We start from the raw sequence: 22896 nt of genomic DNA on the forward strand, positions 1-22896 counted from the left end.
ACGCACACACACACACGCACACACACACACACACACACACACACACACACGTCTTCCAATCTGAGGTGCTCTGAGCCACACTGTTTCATCTGCTGCTATCAGGCTGATGAGAGCCTCTTGTCTTTCTGGGTCTGCTGCAGCTGCTGTTTGGTGAGTGGAAAGCCTCCATGATGGCTCTCCTTTAACTTCAATTCAAGTGATTTGCTGTTCCTTTCATTTTGAGACTTGTGCCAGATTTAAAAGGTAAACTTCACAAAACTTGTTTTTGTTACAGGGTAGAGTGTTGCATCCTGATCCAACTTATGGACCGCTCAACTTATTTACATTGAAAACACTTGTTTATCACATTATTTGGGCCGCTGGGTATTGAACGTGGGCCATTTATGAATATCAAAATATACTTAAAGTATCAAAAGTAAAAGTAATCATTATGCGGATTGGTCCATTTCAGAACAACGTATATTATATGTTTTAATTATAATGATTGATGCAATAAAGTGTTCTCAAAGCTGGTAAAGGTGCAGCTAGTTTTAAAGACTTTGTATACTGCAGGGTAGCTTGTGAATTTACGGTGTAATTAAAGTCTGATTTAAGAGTTGATATATTTCACATCATTAATCCAAATATGTAAAGTAACTAAAGGTACAGTATTAAATAAATGTAGTGGAGTAAAAGTACACGATGTACCGCTGAAATGTAGTGGGGTAGAAGTATACAAATAAAAAAACTCAAGTACAGTACTTGATTAAATCTACTTAGTGACTATACAACACTGACTAGATATAGAGCCTCTTCCAATATTTAGGATTTAAGGAGGAACTCTAAGATAAGACGATCATTTTAAAGTAAAGATACTTGGAATTTAAAGCTTAAAACATAAACAACTTTTTATTTTTGCTGTTTTCAGCTTTATTGTTATGGAAACAGCCATTCCCTGTAACAGTGTGGCTATGAAATAACGCTGTCGAAAGATTTGGAATACATTAATGATCTGGTCGTCCATTAAAAAAGAGGATGTGAAACTGATTGCTTTCCTCCTTTCTAGCCTTTTGGACTTTTACAACTGCTGACACATGCAGTGACATTTGAGATAGAAGGAACATTTCTAAGATTTTTTCACATTTTTTGACAATACATTTTCTTTCTTGATCACTTGTTGTATCCCTGACTTATATCATACTACTTTGTGTCAGAAATACTAGCAAAAAGAGGAAATAGTGGCCGGTTAGTCAATGTTCTCTGTCTCAAGGATATTGCCAAATCCTGAAAGTGGGCGTTTTGTAACCCCCGACAGCAACGGGAAAGGAAACATATGGTGGCCATTGCAAAATGTACCTCAACACATTGTGACATGACTCGCTGGTACAAAACGTTAATTCAGATACAATGTTTTTCATGGATAAATAAGGAACACAATTGGCCAGCTCACCTAAAACCCCAGTTTATTTCATACTGTCTCCAATCAAATTGTTACTGCTGACAAAATACACTCCAAACATAATAACATGTCTCTTCTCTCCCTCTCTTTGTCCTGATTGCTTTTTGTCAGAGACACAGGTAATTATCTATTAGTACCAAGCAGAGTTTCTAAAAAGAAAAGTAGGCAAAAACTGATCCCATTGTCTGCTAAGAAACTGGGAATTTCCACTTCTCTCACATCCCTTTAACGCAGATTTCAATAAATATTGTGGGCTGAGGAAAGGGATCGTACTGTGATTTTGACTGATAGATACAAATGATTAAAGTCATCCCTCCTCGTCTATTGGACATAATATTTCTGCCTGAAGGTTGAGAGTTGTAGATCAGAAATACTTGGAAGCAGTACTAAAGGAAATCTAATAACAAATCATCTCAATTTGTTCTGTTCGCTTTAAAAAAAAAGAAATCCAAATTGAACTCTCACATCATCAGTTCGTCAGTACCACTTAATAATAAAACACAAGTTTGATCGATTGTCATGAAAGAGGGAGTTATAATGATTAAAAACAGTGTTAATTCTCTGTTTAAAAATAATACTTAAAATGTTGGAAGTGACATATTTCTCCTGTTATCCTGTCAATTACCTTCAACTTATTTTTATAGTCATGTAATGCAATCATTATTTTTTAATTATAGTTTTTTCCATAAAAATGTCAGGAAATAATCAAAATAATTCCTTAAGACCAGGATTGACATCTTTAAGTTTCTTGTTTTGTTTACCAAAGGTCCAAAATCCACATTTGTTAAATAAAAAATATATTTTTGGCATATTATAAACCACATAAATAGCAGAAATCAGCAATAATTTAGCGTTGTCTTGTTGATAGATCACTGAAACAATTTATTGTCCGAACAAAAAGTAAATCATGTTTTCATGGGTGAAATATATTGTGAAATGTGTTATGAAATGTCTAAAAACCGCAATTGGGAGTCACATGAGCGACTGTTTACGTGATAAACCGTCTGTGCGTCTGTGAAGAGTATGTCTAACACATGAAATCTTTGTTTTGACATGGGATATCTTAACACTATTAGAAATTACTAGATATTTATTTTGTCAATGTGAAATAGTGTTAAATGTAGAAAAAGGTATTTAAAAATATAATAAGTTGTCAGCTTACGTTTTTTTCTTTCCTCTCACACAGACACAGAAATGCTGTGAAGGCATGTCTGCGCCTTGTTGGTGTTGCTTTGTGAGCCGGCAATAAGAGTTCAATTACATTTCATCATTTTGTGGTTGTTTAATGGTGAGTATTTCAAAAACACACTCCTCAAAAATTCATAACACCTGATCTGGAAAGTTGAGGTCCCAACTAATTCTTGAATTTAAGAAGCAGGTTTTGACTTGAAGACATATTATGGTCATGTTCAGGTTCATTATTCATGTATTTTTATTCTTTCCTGTGAGTTGTTTATGCTTTAATGTTCAAAAAGCTCTTTCTTTGTCTCATACTGCCTGTGCTGCAGCACCTCTTTTCACCCTCTGTCTGAAACGAGAGCCCAGTCTGCTCTGATTGGTTAGCTGGCCAGCTCTGTTTTGATTGGTCAACCGCCTCTAGTCTATCACGTACAATGTATTTCAGCGCTAGCCAATAGAAGAGGGAGTGTAACATAGTGTTACGAAAGTAAACAAAGGAGTCCAATGAAGGCGTTTCCGGCAAGGGGGGGGGGATGTGTGGCAGGGAAACTCCCTCTGGAGGGAACACAGGGCTTTGCAGACCTTTCACATGCTCTAAAACCTCAATAACACACTGGGAGGGTAAAACCAAAAAGCAGAATAGGGCCTCTGTAATAGCAGAAGTTGGAGAATCACTCCCAACTGCTTAGTGTAAAAGCTCTCATCTTCTGATCATTGTACGTGACCAGCTTTAGAGTGCATGTCCATACAGGCTGGTTACCTTCTAACAACTGGCAATTAAAATATTCCTGCTTGTAATACTTGTATCCCTATAATAGAAAAGTATATAAAAGGAGAGATACAGCATTTGATTTATTCGGTCTACATAGAATTTCTATTTAAATTGGCAGCAGCTTGAATGTCACATCCTTTGTGTAACCATTTTACATAAAGGACGTGTGTCATGTCAGTGTATGAGTTTGTTGACCTTTTCACAGGCAGCACTTCAGGGGGTCTCTTCATTATTGTGTTGGGAAGCAGGGGATGCGTTCTCTGGCTGACCATTTATATTGAAATATTTTATATTAAGGAGATCACATCCTTCCTCACATCCCCCCTGCCCCACCAAACATTTGAAGCAGCATGTTGATGATGTCTTTTGAACCGACAGACGTTATCACTCTCTCTACCTTTCCAACACAATACACCATGTCACTCCGAAATGAGAATCAATTCAAATGCTGTTTTGAAAAGCCATGAAAGTTTGCAATTTAGGAGTAACTGTAATGCATTTCATTTTGGCTGCCTAACAGGTCTTATCATCATGATATCCATGTGGCTGTCGGTGATTGTCATGCTGGTGGCATTTGTGAATGGAGCGAGAAATGGTGAGTGTTGCTCTCAGAATGAAAAAGCAAATCTAAATGGAAATACCTAACCAGCATTTACAGAGTGAATTGTTATTACACATTTCCTTCCTTTCGCCTCAGGACGTTCTGTCCAAACTAAATATAAAACTTGGCATTTACAATTAAGATTCTTGTCAACTTGCCACAGCTTAATTAATTTTCCCATTCTTAGAGGATGACGTAGAGCCGTGTGCAAAGGTCCAGACGGACAGCTCCGTGGTGCCTTTGGGGTCGCCCGTCAGAGCCACCTGTGTCATCAGAAAGACCTGCCCTCTCGTCGTTGGACAGACTTTTCACATAGAGTGGCGACACGGAGAACACTTATTCCCCGGCAACCTCTCAGCCAATGAGAGCAGCATCGTGTCTGAGGTTTTTATACCGAGCTTCAATCACACCAGGAGTTTCCTCGCCTGCTGCGTCCGGGCCTCGACTGTTCAAGTGGTCGGAGGAGTGGAGATCAGAGCTGGATGTGAGAGAGATTTCAACTTCTTGTGCATGTTTTTTGCTATTTACATGTCTATACCAAGCTAGAAACAACCTGGGAATGTCTTATCTTAACTCAAAACAATAGACAGTTTCAACATTGAACACTTTAATTAACTTACAAGCTATTTTTGACTATCCATTCAAGAGATCTGACGCTTTTTAATGGATATAGACATGTTTTAAGAGGTTTGCAGCAAAGATTGTATCCGATGATTGATGCATGATATTAAAAAAGAAGATGGACATTTTCATTTAGACTACTTTGAAACTTCCTTTCTCCCAAAAACTATTTCATTTTGATTTAAGTCATAAAAAGAATTGTGCATATCTTTAGTTTTTCATAATGTATTTGACATACAAAAGACATTAATGTCATAAAAAAAGCCAATATGCTTTCTAACTGATTTAGCTGCATGCTTATTTTTGTCTGCACCATACTACTGTACTTATAATAAAACACTAAGACTCATACATTAATTAAATCAACATACATTTCAAAATAAACAAATAAACATCAGTGTAACTCTTTCTGTTCTGCCATAGATCCACCACTAGTCCCACATGATGTCTTGACATAACTTCTCCCTAATATTTTCTTTTTTTGTTTCCTCTATAGATCCACCAGAAGCACCGCAGAACACCAGCTGTCAGACGAACCTCACCACCCCCAACACCCTGACCTGCAGCTGGGACCCTGGGCAGCAGGAGACCCACCTGCTCACAAAGTACAGCCTCCACACAGAGATATGGTAATATTCTAACAGGAAAAACACTGCCCCACTTACCAGAAAGCAAACATCATTTTGGTGTCAGGAATGAGGTGTCTGTTCGTTTGCACAACTCCGTTTCTCACATTATGATTTCCTCATTTCAGGGACACAAATGAGAACTTCACTTACAAGCTGCCTGCAGGAGTCCACCGTTACATTATCCCTCGCACCGGCTTTGGCCTTTTCTCAGATATGAAAATATACGTGAAGGCAGTGAATGAACTCGGAGAAACCACCTCAGAACCCATTATATTAGAGCCAGTCAGTGCAGGTGAGAAACGTTCATGTGACTGGCAAAAAGTTACTTCCAGCAAATTACAGCACAAGTATGATATTTCCCTGAACAATCACATTTTACACATCCAAATCCAAGTAAATGTACCAAAGGGATGTCACTTAATCTGTTTTTAAATCATAATCAGAATGCTGTGGTCAATTGGTGCTTTGGTATTTTGATTCTACTCAAGAAGGTTATAGAACATTTAACTATTTTAAAAGGCATTTCCGAAATCTTTCTCATCCTGGTACCCTGGATATTTGTATCCAAGATGCACCATAGATATTGTTAAATATAAAGAAACATGTGATGCTGATACATGAGAGGCACAAACTGTGGTTGAAAGTAGTATGAAACTGTTCTGCACAGATTAGAACATCTTAAAGTATTATGAGGGGAAAGTAAATAAAATCAGAGCTTTTGCTTTTTTGTCCATTTTTCGACAGCTAAGCTTGACCCACTGATTCTGAAGATTCAAGCGGTGCCAAGACGGTACGGCTGCCTGCAGCTGAGCTGGAGCTTATCTCAGCAGCAGGCCTGGATGGGTGAATTCCGCCTGAACCTGGAAGTCCGACTTAAGACTGCTGACAGCCCCGACTGGAGTGCACAGCCAGTGAGCACAATCTCTTCCAGTTTCATTATGAACTAAAACTTCACTTTTGAAACCGGAGCTGCTGCATGTTTGCACATTTATCCCACTTACAATTCTGATATACTGTCATTTCTCATATTCTTATTGTTCTTACTTTTTTGTGAATATATATTTATTGTAAATGTTTCCTTTGTTCAGTTCTTATAGTAGTTCCATATATTTATATTATTTATATTTGTATTCAGAATATTTATATTTATATTTCAATCTTTTTTAAAGTATTCTTTATAGTTGTTCCATTTATTGTTTACAGTTGAGTTAATCTTACTGACTTTTGTTTTATATATACACAAAAGCAAATTCCTTTCTGATTCTGATTCTGATTCTGGTTATGAAAAGCAACCATACAGTATTATAACCTGCTTTAAATACATAATGTCATGTAACCATGTGCTTTTGGACTTATGTTAGTTCCTGGTAAACCGGGTTAAACAAACCAAATCTGTGGACCAGTGTCGTCTCCGTCCTGGGACGCAGTATCTGGCCCAGATCAGGGTCCGGTACCAGCAGAGCCCCTGGAGCGAGTGGAGCCGCCGGCAGTCTGGAGTCACCTTGGAGACGGGTAGGGCTCAGATCAATTCAGAGTGACACAATCAGTCATTTCCAATCTGTCGCCTTTTCTTCCATTCCCTGCTCTTTTCAATATATGCTAATGCCTTGTTCTACATCTCCCATTGCTTTGCTCTATAGCGCAGGCTGAATTGATGTATTGAATTCTGCCGCACAGTCTTGTCTGTGAATCCATAAAACCTGTCTTACATGGGAAAGTTTTTTAAAGATTGAGAAGAGAAGTGCAGGCTTTTTGACGAGCCGCTAAACTGACAGTGCCTCTCTTTCTTTTCAGCTCCCACTGGACGCCTAGACTCGTGGACGAAGGTATCGGGGGATCACCTGCACAAACAACTCAACATACAGTTGTTTTGGAAGGTACATACATCACACTTTACATGCGGCTTGACACCTGTCACAGACTGATGTGTTTTCTGTTACAGCTCTGGTTTGAGTGTGTGAGGTTCGCCTCTAAAATGCCCTTTCAACTTTCCTTCCTTTCCTTTCAGCCATCAAAACAATTCCGCGCCAACGGCCAGAATGTGTCATACATTGTCTCAGGGAAGAAGCTGCCAGGTGCGAATGGAAAGGTGTGCTCTACAAAGGGGAATTACTGTACTTTCCAGCTTCCCGAGAGAGCAAAGAAAGTGTATCTGAGAGCTGTAAATGCAGCAGGAAGATCCCGCCCTACTGAAGTTCGGATTTACCGACCAAAAGGTAATATTAAATACCTTAAACCTGCTTGAAGAGGCCCTATTATGCTTTTGGGGGTTTTCTTTTCCTGTAGTGTGTTATATAGGTTTCTGTAAATGGTCTACAAAGGCTAAAATCCCAAAGTTTGCTCCAGAGGGAGTTCTCTCCCGCACACCTGCCTGAAGCGCCTCAGTTTGACTTCTTTATTTAAATCTATAACATAGTGACATCACTACATAACACATGCACTTCTATTGGCTAGTGCTCCTACATATTGTAAGTGATAGGCTAAGGGGACTAAGTTAACCAATCACAACAGACCCGGCCAGCTAACCAATCAAAGCAGACTGAGCTCTGGTTTCAGACAGAGGGTGAAAAGAGGTGCTGCAGCACAGGCAGTATGAGAAAAATAAAGACCTTTTACATTGAAGCATGTAAACATGTCACAGTAAAGGCAAAGAAATACAAATTTCAACCTGAAAATGACCATTATAGGGCCCCTTTAAACTAGCATAGAAATGGCTCAAATAGATACAGTTTAAAAAACCTTTGTGTGTTTTTTTTCTGTAGATCGTGCAGTGGTATCAGGCGTCTCAGTCATTCCTCAGGATGACAGATCTCTACTGGTTCAGTGGAAAAGCCTGGTTTCCTCCACTCTCACTGGCTTTGTGGTGGAATGGAGACCATTGTTAAAAACAGACCTCTCTCTCACCCAATTTGAAATAACCGACAGAAACAAGACAAGCCTTGTAATAACAGGTATGTTTTTTTGGTATTAGTATGGCAGATTTTAAGATCCATGTCCTTCTTATTTCACTCAGTTTTTATATGGTTTTCCTAATCTTGTCTTCATCCTTCAGCCCGAGGATCCGCTCTTATACAGTCTCCTTTTTCATGTTCCTGCACACTCTGTTGGAGCTTATGGGCGCTGATACACTCTAACCTCTTGACTCTCATCAATAGGCAGCTTTGAGCCCTACAAGCCCTATGGGATCTCTGTATATCCCAGGTTTAAGGATGGAATAGGCCTTCCTCAGACTGTTAATGCCTACTTGAGACAAAAGGGTAAGTCACTAAAGACCAAAGAGGATCACACAAAGAGCAGGCAAAGCTGTGAGAGAGACGAGCTGCCTCAACTTTGTGAGAAAAGAGTTGCTACATAAGTAAAGAAAAAAAGAGATTGTGCAATCCATCAGAATCAGCTGATACATGATGAAATAATGCCCTCTTGTGGATAGTGATGAATAATTATTGCTGCTCAGTTTCAACGAAAAATCACAGGCTTCCCTTGATGCAGTTAAAAATATTAACAAATGAATAAAAGCAATGATGTAAGCAGTAATAAATACAGCTGCAGCAAGAATACAAAAGCATAAGGTATTAATTACATTAAATTGACACATTTACAAAGGTACAAAACATACAGGTTAAAGTTGAATAAGTTTTTGCTCCTTATAGTTGTAATAATAAATCCCCCTGATATTTTTTTTAAAGCTCCATCCATGGTTCCGAAAATACAAATAAAAAAGAGCTGGCAGTCACATGTCGAGCTCACCTGGGATGAAATACCGTTAGACCAAAGGAACGGGAACATCCAGAGCTACAAAGTCTTCTACTGTGATAAGCAGGGAACCATTAACGGTAGGTAAAAGACCTTCATTTGTACTGATCCAAAACATTTTCTTATGTACGTGATGCTATGTGATGTCTGACTCTTCCTTCAGTTGTGGGAGCTGAACCAGGAGAGAGGAGGGTGGTCCTGAAAGGCCTCAACACCGAGTCTGTGTATGAAGCTTTCATGATGGTTAGCACGTCTGGTGGGAGCTCGAACGGATCAACGATTCGTTTTAAAATTGAGCCTTTTGGTTAGTTTTATTGTCTGGATGTGGCTTTCATGAAACATTGAGTATATATTGCCATAGCTCACATTACATTCAGGATGTGTATTTCTCTCCTCTCAGATGCGGTTGCTGTTGTGACGTTTTCGACTGTGTCGGGTGTTGGGATGTCATTTCTGCTTATGATCGTAGTCATGACTTGTTTCTCCAACCAAAAAAGGTGAGATCATACACGCCGTCTTACCCAGTGAAGGTGTGATATCTGTTTATCTTGTGATATCCTGTTAAACATTTCTCTTTCTTTTGCAGGCTGAAGCTGCGTTTTTGGCCAGCTGTTCCGGATCCGGCTAATAGCAGCATCAAGAGATGGACATCAGAATCAACACAGGTGCTGAAATGCTGCCTGTGCTGCATAACATGGTTTCATGCAATAACTCATTTAGGTTAAAGCTGCAATATTCTATATTTTATACGAACAAAAGATCAATAACTATGTGCGTTGTGAAAGGTATCACACATCAACAATCCCTTTGGCTTCATAGCACAGTTTAGCCATTTTTATATGTGTTGTTTTACCCCCCAGCACATTTTGGTCTAGTCTAAAACCATGCAGGCAGCGATTTTCAGTAAAAATGCCATAGTAAAACCTCTGTACATTTCCTGCCCAGCTATAAAAGGAAGACAGACTGAACAGTTAGACAAATATTGCACTCAGCAGCTGGAGACCAAAACAAAGCTAAAAAAAGACAATATTTGACTTGGATATTCAACTCAGGGGGCCACAAACACAACTTTAAATGAATAATAATGCTGCTCCATATCTGCAGGGTGTGTACATGTGCAAACAAGCAAGTGATTGAAAACATATTTGCCACAAATATATGTAAGTGTAGTGGTTACAGCTTTTTCCCAAGCCTACAAGTGAGAAAAAAACTGCAATGTTTGCTGCTTTAATTAACATATATTCATGAAAATGCCAAGTGATATACAAGACTAAATACAGGCTGTATTTTCCTTTATTATTGAAAGACATTGAGTGACTTATTTAATATCATTTTGGCAGGATTCCCATCTTGACTGGGACAATGAGGAACCCAACCCGATGTACCTGTCCCACCTGAGCTTCCTGGAGTTCCCTGCGAAACTCAGTAAGGAGGACGATGACGCCTGGTTAAGCAACGCAGAGGACACCAGTGACCTGGGAGAATCCATTTGCGGTTCACCCTTCCTCCCTGGCTACTCTGGTTCCAACTGCGACTCTGTTCCTTACGCCACTGTGATCTTCTCTGGTCCCTGCGACAGCCCTACATCCAAAGACCCTCATGCGTACCTGCGCTCTGAGTCCACGCAGCCCCTCCTGGAGACTGAAGAATCCTTCACTCCAAAGTGCTACCAGAATATGGCCACTGATGAGCAATGTTTCTTTGGACCGTGCCATGATTGCGTACCTGAAAAAGGTACAGACCCACGGATTCTGTGGGATGACTTTCCTTTTCTACGAGCGTTGGCCTTGAATGATTCTCAAATTGACTAAAATACTTGATTCTAAGAGTAGCTGCTTTTGCAAGATGTTCATGTAGATTTGGGTTTGTGTAATGAGATGATTGTGATAAGTTGATTCTGCTGAGTGCACAGCTGTAAATGCATGCAGGGTTTAATGATAAAATCACTTTAAGATGTAATGATTTTGATGTCCATACTTTCTCTGTACCACTTCATGAGAAGTAAATATTGTAAAGAATTTTGTGTTTTGTATATGTTCTGATAAACGGGATTTTGACTGATCTTTTTTCTCATTTAAATATTCAAGGCTTTATTGTCATGTGCACAGTAGCTACAGTGTAGATATGGCAATGAAAAACAGGTCACAGGCTCCTCCAACAGTGCAACATGAATATATGACTTAAAACAGATAAAATAGTGCAAGAGAATTTTTTGAGATGTGCAAGTAAATACAAATAAAATAGAAATAGTGCAAGAAGAGTCTATAGGTAAATGTAATGATATATCAGATAAATAATTAGCAAAATGCAAACAGATTAATGTTTATGGATGTTCTTTAAAAAGTTCAGATGTTTAATATTCTTAAAATTGCTTTCATGTTCGTTGTTTGGAGTTATTCTAAGGCTTTTACTCATTGGGAAGATCACACTGTTAAGATGTCATATCTGCCTGTTTTACACACGTTGACCAACAGGGGGGTTTGTGTTCAAATGAAGCCTCATGAGATGAACTATTTTGCTGGAAAGCTTCAAAGCTTCATAAGGCTTAATTTCGCAATCACTACATACTGCTATGAGTTGTAGTTTTGTATTTAAAGCACATTCCACCCAACCTAAAAGCCACCACAACAACTTATAAGCCACTCACAAGAACCTTCACACAATAATTAAAACAAATGATTTAGTGATTAGCAAACTATTTTTTATTATAAAATAAAGCAGTAGAGGAAAAGACTGAGACTCCCAAGCTCGTTTAACTTTTATTTTTCAAGACAAAAACCGACATCACTCCTTTTTCATTTTTCCTATCGATGTGCTCTGTGATTACTTGCGCAGCCTTGCAAAAACGTGCCTCATGATGAGGCCCTCATCCTCACTCAGCTTGTTTGGTCTAGACAAAATGGCGAGCCTCATATACGGGTCGAGTGTGACCTCCTGCCACGTTTAAATCCTTTTTTTGTCAGTTTAAAACCCGCTTTGTGACCTATCCTGACAACCATGTTAGCTAACATTGCTCTGCGAACCGTCCTGAAGTCTTCAGTCGGTGTTTTCCGAGGGAGCGGTTGCTCTGCTCTGACAGCAGCACCGAGACTCACAGGCGGTGAGTTGTATTTATGTATTAGTTTATACCCCTCAATTATTATAAAACATGTGCACCCTATAAAACAAAAACCATGTACACTTTACGCAGGTATTGTATGATGGAAAGGAGAGGGGAGAAGACATACAGTTCACTGTAGGCGACAGGAACTATGATGAGACAATGATAAACAATGATTTACACATAACAAGAAGAAGCTGGCTAATGCATTTATATTAAACCTGGCTGTTTAAGTTGCTAAATATTCTTACATTATTAACTACATATGGACCCACTCCTGCAGAAGTGTGTGCAGGTGTGTTGCTTCATCACTAAGTGTGTATTAATCTGCTCGATCTGATGTATTATCTGGTTTATCGAGGCCTTACAAAGAGCTTCTAGAGCAGCTACACTGTCCTTTCCTTCTCTAGTCTGCTACAATATGGCAACTGTGTTTTCTCACACTGTTGCTTCCTACTTTCAGTACAGGTTGTAGGCCTTATCAAGGGTGTAACTTTGGTTTGAGAAGTGGGGGGGACACAAAACAGGGGGTCCTCCGCAATGAAACATTTTCTCAATTTAATTCCATTTCCTGCCTTTCTACAAATATATTGGGGACTATAGTGTTAACAAATCCAAGAAAAATGTGTAGTGTATATAATGAGTGTGCACACTTATCTAGTATCCTATCCATGTGAACCTGTTTTATTTGTGATGACCTCACATCCTCTAGGGGGGTCCGGGGGCATGCATCTTTAAATTGAAGTTGAATGCATCAATCTGGTGCACTTTGAGGGCAAAATGAAGATATGTATGGATACAGCTCTCAACACTCAAATGAAACAGAACTGTATATATTTCAATAATAAAAAAAACATTAGAATATGCTCACAAGCAATAAAACACATATTTGATAAACTCCTCTCTCCTATCTTTATTTGACCTAGTCTGCATTCTTTCTTTTTATTTATGCATATTTGACTAATCACTCCCCTTTCAAACTGTGTTTTTTATTTTTTTACTGACCTATAGCACACATTGGAAGGATTTCTTAACTTATTTTATATACAACTAATATTACATAGATGGAAATATTTGTTTACATAGATGACCAAACCGTTTGAGACCCACTGAGATAACTTAGACTAAAGTTTACAATCTAATCCCTCAGAGTCCTTTACCTCCCTGAGCTGACGTTATCTCTCTCAGTCCGACAGGAGAGAGCTCTCCCTCTCCTTCACAGCTTCTAATCTCTGTTAGCTCCAAGCTAGCACCAGATGCTAACAACAACCCACGTAACTGTCTCTGTCTGTCTCTCTCTCTCTGTCTCTCTCTCTCTCTCTCTGTCTCTCAAAGTCCGACAGGAAAGAGCTCTCCCTCTCCTTATTGTTGAAACAGCTACTAATCTCCGTTAGCTCCGAGCTAGCACCAGATGCTAACAACAACCCACGTAACTGTCTCTGGGTGTTTCTCAATCGCGAGTACGCTTGCTTGGTAGCACATGTCTGCCGAGCATCTTGCTTCAGAAGCGAGTCAAGAATACTTCCTGGCATTCGGAAAACGAAGTGTGGAACACGCTAGCAAGTGTGCAGGTGTGCGTCATATGAGAGGCCCCGCCTTACATCTTCCGCCACAGATTTGGGGAAATTGGTCCGTGCGCAAAGCATTGTGGGGATTTTAAGACCGCGAAGTCTACTCATGTGCACACTCGATATTTCTCCAAACGGAGTACGCCGGGCTCGGTAGATTTCCAAGTATACTGGAGATTGGAACAGTACTTCGGCGGCACTCGATGACGTAGTATGCTTGAAATAGTGGCTCTGAAGCAGCTTTACTCGCGATTGAGAAACACCCTCTGTCTCTCTCTCTCTCTGTCCGACAGGAAAGAGCTCTCCCTCTCCTTATTGTTGAAACAGCTTCTAATCTCCGTTAGCTCCGAGCTAGCACCAGATGCTAACAACAACCCACGTAACTGTCTCTCTCTCTCTCTTTCTCTCTCTGTCTCTGTCTCTGTCTCTGTCTGTCTCTCTCTCTCTCTCTCTCTGTCTCTCAAAGTCCGACAGGAAAGAGCTCTCCCTCTCCTTATTGTTGAAACAGCTACTAATCTCCGTTAGCTCCGAGCTAGCACCAAATGCTAACAACAACCCCCGTAACTCTCTGTCTCTCTCTTTCTATCTCTCTCTCACAAGATGCGCTCGTGCCACACACACACACACACACACACACACACACACACAGACGCTCCTCCGTGACGATGACCGCTTGCGTAAAAAAATAATAAACACATTTAAAAAGTGGGGGGGACACAAATGGGATTTTGAAAAGTGGGGGGGACATGTCCCCCCTGTCCCCAGTGGAAATTACGCCCATGGGCCTAATGGCGCGTTTCCACTACAGCGCGGAGCACGGTTTAAGAGGGCTGTGACGTCAGCGGCCCGTCTTTGGTTGCGTTTCCACTTGGCCTAGTACCGGCCGGCGGGTCCTAATTCACAGTTTTTCTGGCCTCATAAAATCGTGGGGCCAGAGACAACGAGGCTGAGTCGGGCTGAGTATGCTAAACTAGAGAGAGCGTCGCTGGCAAGGGGGCAACAACTACAACAAGATGGACATATTTGACCGTGATTTAATTGTAATACACGTTTCAAAATGATGCCGAAGTAACAACATACTGATACCGGTTAGTAAAAACCATGAATTAATGCTTTGTCAAGTCTGCAGACAGACGGCAGGGGAAAAACCTTTTAAAATGCTTGTTTTCTAAATGGAGATTGGCTAAGCTAACGCAGTATATGCCCCGACCGTCCACACTCACAACAACGGCCTATACAGACATAAATAAAGCAGTGACTGTATTCACCATGACACAGGCAGTCTGTGGTTTGTACTTGTTTAACTTTTGTCTAGTTTCTGAACATATATGAGGAGCTGTGAGCTCTGAGTGCTAACAGCTAACGGCTGTGTTGTTTTTCTGGGGTCCTCTGAAGATCACGTCACGGCTCCGCCTACACTGCGTTACTATAGATACTGCCCCAGTTCCTAAACTGTAATGGAAATGCGCCATAAAGTGAGCCAGTCCTAACGAGGCCCAGCCATACCGAGCGGGGCCGAGCGAGGCCGTGTAGTGGAAACGCGGCATTATACGCACCAAGCCTCCACAAACAGGCCCACCTGAGAACAAGTTGGTATCTTCTTACAGAACATTTCTCCAAAACAGGGAAATCATGAATCATATGTCGATACATGAACACACACACACATACATACATACATACATACATACATACATATATACATACATACTAGGGCTGTGCGATTATGGCAAAAATCATAATCACGATTATTTTGGTCAATAATTGATATCACCATTATTAAAAACGATTATCCATTTACTTAGAAAACGTCAATTTATTGAAAAAAACATTTGAACAGTATGTTTTTAACTGTTGATTACCCTGAACTTTAAGTGTAATTCGACACAAAAAAAAACTAAAAAACAATTACTTTCTTTTTAAAAAAGAATAATAATAATAATCGTTTTATTTCGATTACGTTGTTTTCGTAGTCGTTGCAAGCCAAAATCGTAATCGAGATTAAAATACGATTAATTGCACAGCCCTAATACACACACACACACACACACACACACACACACACACACACACACACACACACACACACACACACACACACACAATATACAATTAATACACATTTGGTTTACAGTTGCTTGTTTGTGGAGAGTAAAACAATAAATATATCTTGGCCAGGTCACTCTTGAAAAATATATTTTACCTGGTTAAATAAAGGATATATATAAAAATGTACACTAATGACTGACACAAATGTAACACAATTTATAATATAAGATTTAAAAAGTAGCTGGCCTTGCAAATTCGTTTTTGTCCCAATTTAAATAATTCAAACTGCCAGTAAATATTGTCAGTAGAGCACTGAGAACAGGATAGTTGGTGTTAATTGTGCCTGTATTTCTGCAGTGATGATCACCAGTGTTTTGAGGAAATGACATCATTAGTGATGATATTGATATTGAAACCACCTTCCGCTCACCATCTGATATGTGTGATTTATCTGGAGTGTGCAACCGATTATCGCGGTTGTGCTCTTCAAATCGTGCGCTTTCAACTTATTTATCAGTGGCATCATCTTCCTGTGGCTTCACTCACTCTCACGCAACAGAATACAAATGTTTCACATGAACCAACGGAGAAAGCATCGTATTAATGATAAATGGCATGCTGAAAAATAAAATACTAATGTAGCAGACAGTTTTGATAAGAGAATCACTCGGGTCCTACCGCTTAAATAAATAAATATTATTATTAAAATAGATTATGGCCTCGGTTTCTTTCGGTATTTCGGAGGTGGAACATCTTTTGTGTTATGTGTTTTGTGTGGGCAAGATATTTGTTTTTAGATGTCTAGACATACAAACCAATTGTGAAGGTCAAGACATGCGTGGTTGTTGAAACTGACACAGATGTGATGATTCAGTATTATAAGAACTTTATCATTATGTGAAGTTTGATCACAGTTCATTCATATTAATGGCCACCATGATCCTTTGCTGAGCCAGTTTGTTGAGTATCTAACAAATGTTTTCATTTGTCTTGCAATACAATATCACATTTCAAGTTTTGTTATTGATCCACTTCTTCAGGCACCATCTGTTGAGCCTCTTATCTCACATTTCCTTTGAGTTGTTTTACGTTTGGTGTTTTTACTACACATTGTAATTCTTTTTCTCTCTCTTCTCGCAGGTTGCTTTGCTATTCCGCCACCAGTGAGACATTATGCTCGTGTTGTAAAGAAAAAGGAGACGGGTATGAAGCTGCGTTTTCAACACACCATGATTTGCCATTTTAAAATGGTCGCTCTCTTTTCATTCTAACATTTTGTTTTCTTTTAGGCCCTGAGAGCCAGCTCAGTGATCTTCCTCCAACAATGCTGAAGAGTGGCTATGCAGCCGTGCCCCTCTCGCAAACGTAAACACACATTTATGCAGTACCTTAAATGAAATCAGTAAAAAATAATCAAATGTATATTCAAAATTCACAAAAAATCTACATTATTGTATTCATTCTAATAAAAGTGTTTTTTTTCCATTAACAGGACTGATGATATTGTCAAAAGAATTCTGTCATTGGAGCTGGCGAGCCATGTAAGTTCTAATGGCCCCCAATATTGCATCATCATGTTTTACTCTGCTTTCTTGTTTTTCCGATGATATCAACAATATCAATTACTTTGATATTATGTGTTCATGTCTTTTAGACTGACAAGCTCCAGCTGAAAAGGGAACAGATGATTGCTAAAGTCCAGAGGGATGAGAATGACTTCACCTCAGTGGAAGTCCGGGGTGAGTTTCTCCAATGTTGTTCATAGTGTGTTCGCTGAAAAACAGGCGAAGGATGTAGAGCTTTTAACTGTATATTGATTCAGTCTCCCTTTCTATGTCTTTTCCCTCAGTGGCTATTTTGACTGCCAAAATCCGAAACTTCCAGGAGCATTTGCAAAAACATAACAAGGTGAGTAACATTAGCATCATTTAACATCATGTTTTCCTCCCTAGCTCGCACGCTAAACAGGAAAGGCTTGTTCTTAGATGACGTACGATATCTTACGTTGGTTTCACCACAAAAGCTTCTGTTAATATGTCTCCACATTTCCTTTGGTGTGAGATGTGTGTGTGCAACAGGATATCCTGTGTACTCCCCCACACCAAATGAGAACATGCCTAGTACAGCCATGGTTGGAAATTTCCATTTATCATACATAAAACATTGGTTAAATGTACACAAAGATTAAATAGAGTTTTTGTTGAACGGTATCTCTGTTTCATCTGGAATTAAGTATTACCTGAAATTCTAGCTTCTTCGAATCACCAAGCCCAATGTTCTATGTGTTATTTAATTCAAGGACAAATCTAACAAGAGGCGGATGCTCATGGCTATTGATCGGAGGAAAAAGCTATTAAAAAACCTGAGGTTGGTTAACTACGATGCTTTTGAGAAGGTGTGCGAGCAGCTGGGCATCACATACAGTTTCCCCCCCGAGTACTACAGGAGGGTCACTCAGCGCTGGCTGGCTAAGAAGGCCCTCTGCATTAAGGTATCAAACAAATCCTCATTATTCTGTTATTGTCTATATTTTCTGTTCATGGTCAAAGAAAATGTGTATTTGTAAGTGTATAATTATGGTTTCTATTGGAGTAAATATCTAAAGACCCTAAACTAGACTTATATTCCACACTTGTGTAATAATTGTGCATCTTGTCTCTGAGAGCATCGCCCAAGCTTTCCGTGTCAAACTGACTCATACGTTGAAGGTGTTATTTCGTGTTTCCACTGACACTTTGTCATGTCTCTTCACAGGTCTTCCAGGAAGTGCAGAAGCAGAAAGCAGAGCAGAGGCTGATGATGCAGAGTCTAGCCCCCGCAGACCCCAAGGCAGCCAAGACTGCATCTGTTTAGACCCCATAAACAAAAATATTCTGTATAATACAAATGATTCTAAATGCTTGTTAACCAACAAAGTTACATTAACACCATCTGATGTAAAGCATTTGGATTGGAAGTCCTTTTTCATGTATCACTGTCATATTCCTTTAATTGCTTTCATGTTGATGTCAGAATAAAATGGAAATAAAATGTCCCAGAAATGTGTATTTAAAAAATGTGTTTATACTCAAATATGACTATCAATTAGATGTGGTTTAGATTAAATATATTCAGCTGCACACAAAAAATGAGTCCACACTTCTGAAATAAATTAAGGGAAGTAAAATAACCACCAAATAACCCATAATATTAAATTGTACAGTTATTTGTTCTAATATAGCTGGCAACCAAACACCAAATCTCTGAAAGTTGTGCTGCTCTCTGTGGGGCAACCCCTTACCCCTTTGCATGTCTCGCCTTGATGTCAGAACTTCAAAGCTAAACTACCTGTGTTTCATCATTCATCAAATAAATCCCTTAGATATGTCTCCAAGAAGTCATTGCAGAATTTTAAATAAAAACAATGTCAATATTAATACTTCTCACCGTTAAGTACTGTTTGTCTTTATAACAATATGCCCTTTAGTAACTTGTGATTTGCCCTTTGTAAACACTGATTGAGGTCAAGTGTTAGCAGATGAAATATCTAGAAATAATATAACTCTACAAAAATAGTTTATCCACTCCATAAATGTCACACTAAATAAGTCATTTGAGAATGTTTTTGTTGAGTACAAGAGTTATTGATGTGTCTCTTGTTTCGTCCAAATACCAAACGTATCCTGTTATGTGATCAAGTACAACATGGCCTTAAACTATGGTCCGAGTAATTAATCACATAGACATTCAATTTCACTTCCAATGTGGTGGAAAACATTTTTTATTTCAGAGATAGCATCACTACCTGATGACTGCTCTGTATGTATTTTCCATTGTCCCTTTAAATCAAATTATGTTACATCTACGTCTTGGAATACTAACAAGAGCAGCACTGTGTGCATATAACAGGGACCTCGATATTAACATTTTTGATTGGTTCCCTCATAGGGTTTTAGTCAATCTTAAAGCACGTTTTTTTTTAGCTTAACATAGTTTTGTACTGGTTCACATCCTGTGAAACTCATTCCTTTCTTTTACAAACTGCAGTAGTGACACAGTGCGTAGATTAAACCTCAAGTTGTATGACAACACAGACGTGATGCATTTGTGGTTGTTATATGATGGCGTGAAATTCTGATAACTGCATGAATTCTCTAAACTGAGTTGATCTAATGTGAGATTGGGAAAGTATTTCATTAGAAGCCTTCACTCCCTAAAAGATACCTGTTACAGTGATCTGTAGATATCTGTGAATATACAGACTATCAGCCTCAAAGCAAAGCAGCAGTTCTCTTTAATAGTCTTAGTTTGTCTGCAGATCTTTGTCATCCTCAGAAACAGCCGTTTGATTTGTCAAACCAGCATTTCACAGCTCGAGCTCGTCACTGCTTCCTGTGTGCGGTGTGCAGCTTTTCAGCCTGATCAGACTGAGAGCACACCGACCGAATCTTCTGGTAAGTGACAGCTTTTCTCCTCTCGCAGGAGATTAACTTAAGAATTCACTATTAATTAACTTAAGATTCATTTTTTAATAAAACGTATTTGAATATCTTTTAAATGTTTTACTTTCGTGCAATCATGATAAACTCATGCTGACGGCACTGAAACAAGATAACTTATGAACTGTTCTTAAAGTAACACATTCATTTTCACATCTGTTTGTACGTTAGAGTTACTGTTATGAGAATATGTGTATTTCTGACTTAAAGCCATCATCTTTCAATGAATAAGTGTGAAAATGGCAAAAAGCCAACAATATTAAGTCTAATTCTGTGTTAGGAAATAACTCTATTAAATGTTTGTTGATACATAATATGCTTTGCAGGGAAATCATGAATTCTGATTAAGCTATTGAGTGTGAATAATGCATGAACTCTTTTTTCAGTTGTGCTCCAACGAAGAGTTTAAGAATATATTTAGTCATACCTCTGAATTATTCCTTTCAACATGAGATTTCCTTTACTGAAAAGACATGGCATTGCAGTATATGTAAAAAAAGTATAGAAACAGTTGTAGATTTGCATGGAAAGTGTTATTAAGGTACATTCTCCCAAAGCTTTTCATCCTGCAACACAAACTATTATGCTATCCAGTGCTAACTGTTTCACGTAACTTTTAGATAGCTTTATTGGAAACAACAAGCAGATCCAGTAATCCAACATGTCAAGCCCAGTGGTCAACCAACCGGCTGCAGGCAGCTACGGGACGAACGTCCAAACGGGGGAGTGGAGCACCGGCCTCTGCTCCTGCTTCAGCGACTTGTTAGTCTGTGAGTACCACTTAAGAAATCTGACATTATACATTTTTCTCTATACACTAAAGGCACACTTTAATGTTTTTTCTTTTTAAAAACTCACACTGAAATACCCATCTTTGTGCAGGTGCTATTGGTTGCTGCTGTCCAATTGCCTTGAGCTGCTACACTGCTCATAAGTATGGAGAAAACTGCTGTTTGGGTTGTCTGCCAGGAGGCCCAACAGCCATGAGGACTCACATGAGACTCACTTATGGCATACAGGTCAGTTACTTATATTATTGAATTATAAACTCAAATAACACCCTTGTATTTTGGGTGTTGCTGTAAGGAGACTGCATTGCAATAGCTCTGATGAAAGACAGAGATTGCATTAACTTAGGAAATGTTAGGTGTTTCCGTCAATTGAGAAAACTGAACTGTGATGCATTTCCTCACAGTGGGTTTTGGTTCCGTGTTGTGATTTTGTTGCAATCTTCTCACCACAGGGAACAATAATCAACGATGCCTTGATGACCTTTTTCTGCGGAACCTGTGAGGTGTGCAGGATGGCGCGTGAAATCCGCATCAGGAATGGTGAAGTGTAATCTCGAGAAGACATAAAAACGATTCTGGTCCACTAAACAGTATTTTCTGGTGATTAATGATGTTCAGCTATTGTGAAAGTAATGTCTTGTAATTGCTGTAGCAAGCCTGGCAGAGAACAAAGATTGAGTTAATGAATTATGCAAATCTGTGTATTAAATGTCATTTTCTAGCCTTATGTGCCTGTCTAACTGTGTAACTAAGTGCCTGTATACTGATCTGCATTGCTGTAAATAAACTGCGTTATTCAATCACTCACAACATGATTCATTACATTCAAGCATGGAAAATGTTGTACAACATTGTTTGATTAAAAAAATGGATTGTCTTGTTTTAGATGAAGACAAACCCTTCCATAACCATTGTTTTTGTAACATTTGTGGATTTTGACCATACAGTCTATGATTTTGACACGATGAAATATGGTGTTTACACACCTATCACAGATCTTAGTTGTGATTATTGCACAGGGTTATTTCCTTCCTCTTTCCCTCATTACAAGACTCTCACTGGCTTCATAAGGTGAAAATTGTCAGTATTTCACAAGCTCAAAATCCACTAAATATTCAATATTGCTTTAACTTTTGTGTTGTGTTCGAAAGCTGTTACCGTTCATGGTGTTCGCGGGTCAATTTTGACCCATAATTTATTTCAGTCCAAAACACCACAAATAAATGACTATCATCCAATATTGTTTTCATAACTAACTTATTATGCATTCATAACCGTACAATCCTGTTGTAATTGTATTCTATGGTCCCAAAACACATTACACCACATATTGCACACGTGCATGCCATGTGTGTGTTCAGGTTCAAGTGTTATTGTACATATTCTTTGTGAAAGGTTGAGTTCCCGTGGGGGAAGGGGGGCAGAGGGATGGGAGACCAGGTGTATGATGCGAAAAATACAGTTGATGAAGGGGGTGGGGTGTCTAAAGTCAAAGATGAATCTTGATTGGGCCAAAATTGACCTCGAGTGACCCACAACAATTCTGCTGGGTCTCCCCAGACCCGAACACCAAATTATACACTTTTTTTTTTAGAGCCCTTCAGACTTGGCTAAAATGGTCAAAATCAGTTTTGTAGTGTTTATATAGCTGTTATCATGAAGCCTTGTTCCGATAAAAAAAACTAGAGTGTAGTTATTATATCATTTTAACTTGAAACGGGTCACGGGAGACCCGAACACAACATAAGGGGTTAACAGACCTTTGTGCATGCTGTGTTTTATCATGTGCATGTGGAATTGTTCTGTTCCTCCTTCATCAGATATACGTTTTACTTCAGAACATAGGGCTTAACCACACATTGATTACAAATTGCAAAAGTCCATTTTGGTGTCTTATGGCGCGTTTGCTTATAGAGT

The 22896-nt window shown here is 39.0% G+C and overlaps 3 protein-coding genes across 3 annotated transcripts; all 3 read left to right on the forward strand.

Moving 5' to 3' along the window:
• Positions 1-16: 16 nt before the first annotated feature.
• On the forward strand, positions 17-11055 carry csf3r (colony stimulating factor 3 receptor (granulocyte)). The gene is made up of 17 exons (XM_034112734.1): positions 17-150; positions 2625-2726; positions 3910-3984; positions 4178-4474; positions 5108-5240; positions 5366-5532; positions 5985-6151; positions 6602-6752; positions 7035-7117; positions 7249-7456; positions 8003-8191; positions 8396-8497; positions 8927-9073; positions 9157-9297; positions 9394-9490; positions 9580-9658; positions 10334-11055. Exons 3-17 carry the CDS (start codon positions 3921-3923, stop codon positions 10802-10804), a joined length of 2496 nt encoding a protein of 831 aa, XP_033968625.1. The 5' UTR covers positions 17-150; positions 2625-2726; positions 3910-3920; the 3' UTR covers positions 10805-11055.
• An 815-nt stretch (positions 11056-11870) lies between these two features.
• Positions 11871-18757, forward strand: mrps15 (mitochondrial ribosomal protein S15). The gene is made up of 8 exons (XM_034112735.1): positions 11871-12093; positions 16851-16913; positions 17000-17075; positions 17203-17251; positions 17365-17449; positions 17560-17618; positions 18010-18201; positions 18465-18757. The coding sequence occupies exons 1-8, from the start codon at positions 11991-11993 to the stop codon at positions 18561-18563; spliced, it is 726 nt and encodes a 241-aa protein (XP_033968626.1). The 5' UTR covers positions 11871-11990; the 3' UTR covers positions 18564-18757.
• Positions 18758-19882: 1125 nt separating this feature from the next.
• LOC117468551 (cornifelin-like) lies at positions 19883-21891 on the forward strand. Its single transcript, XM_034112736.1, has 4 exons — positions 19883-20143; positions 20809-20958; positions 21071-21207; positions 21432-21891. The coding sequence occupies exons 2-4, from the start codon at positions 20850-20852 to the stop codon at positions 21528-21530; spliced, it is 345 nt and encodes a 114-aa protein (XP_033968627.1). The 5' UTR covers positions 19883-20143; positions 20809-20849; the 3' UTR covers positions 21531-21891.
• Positions 21892-22896: the final 1005 nt, after the last annotated feature.

Source organism: Trematomus bernacchii, unplaced genomic scaffold (assembly GCF_902827165.1).
Source record: "Trematomus bernacchii unplaced genomic scaffold, fTreBer1.1, whole genome shotgun sequence".
NCBI lineage: Eukaryota > Metazoa > Chordata > Actinopteri > Perciformes > Nototheniidae > Trematomus > Trematomus bernacchii.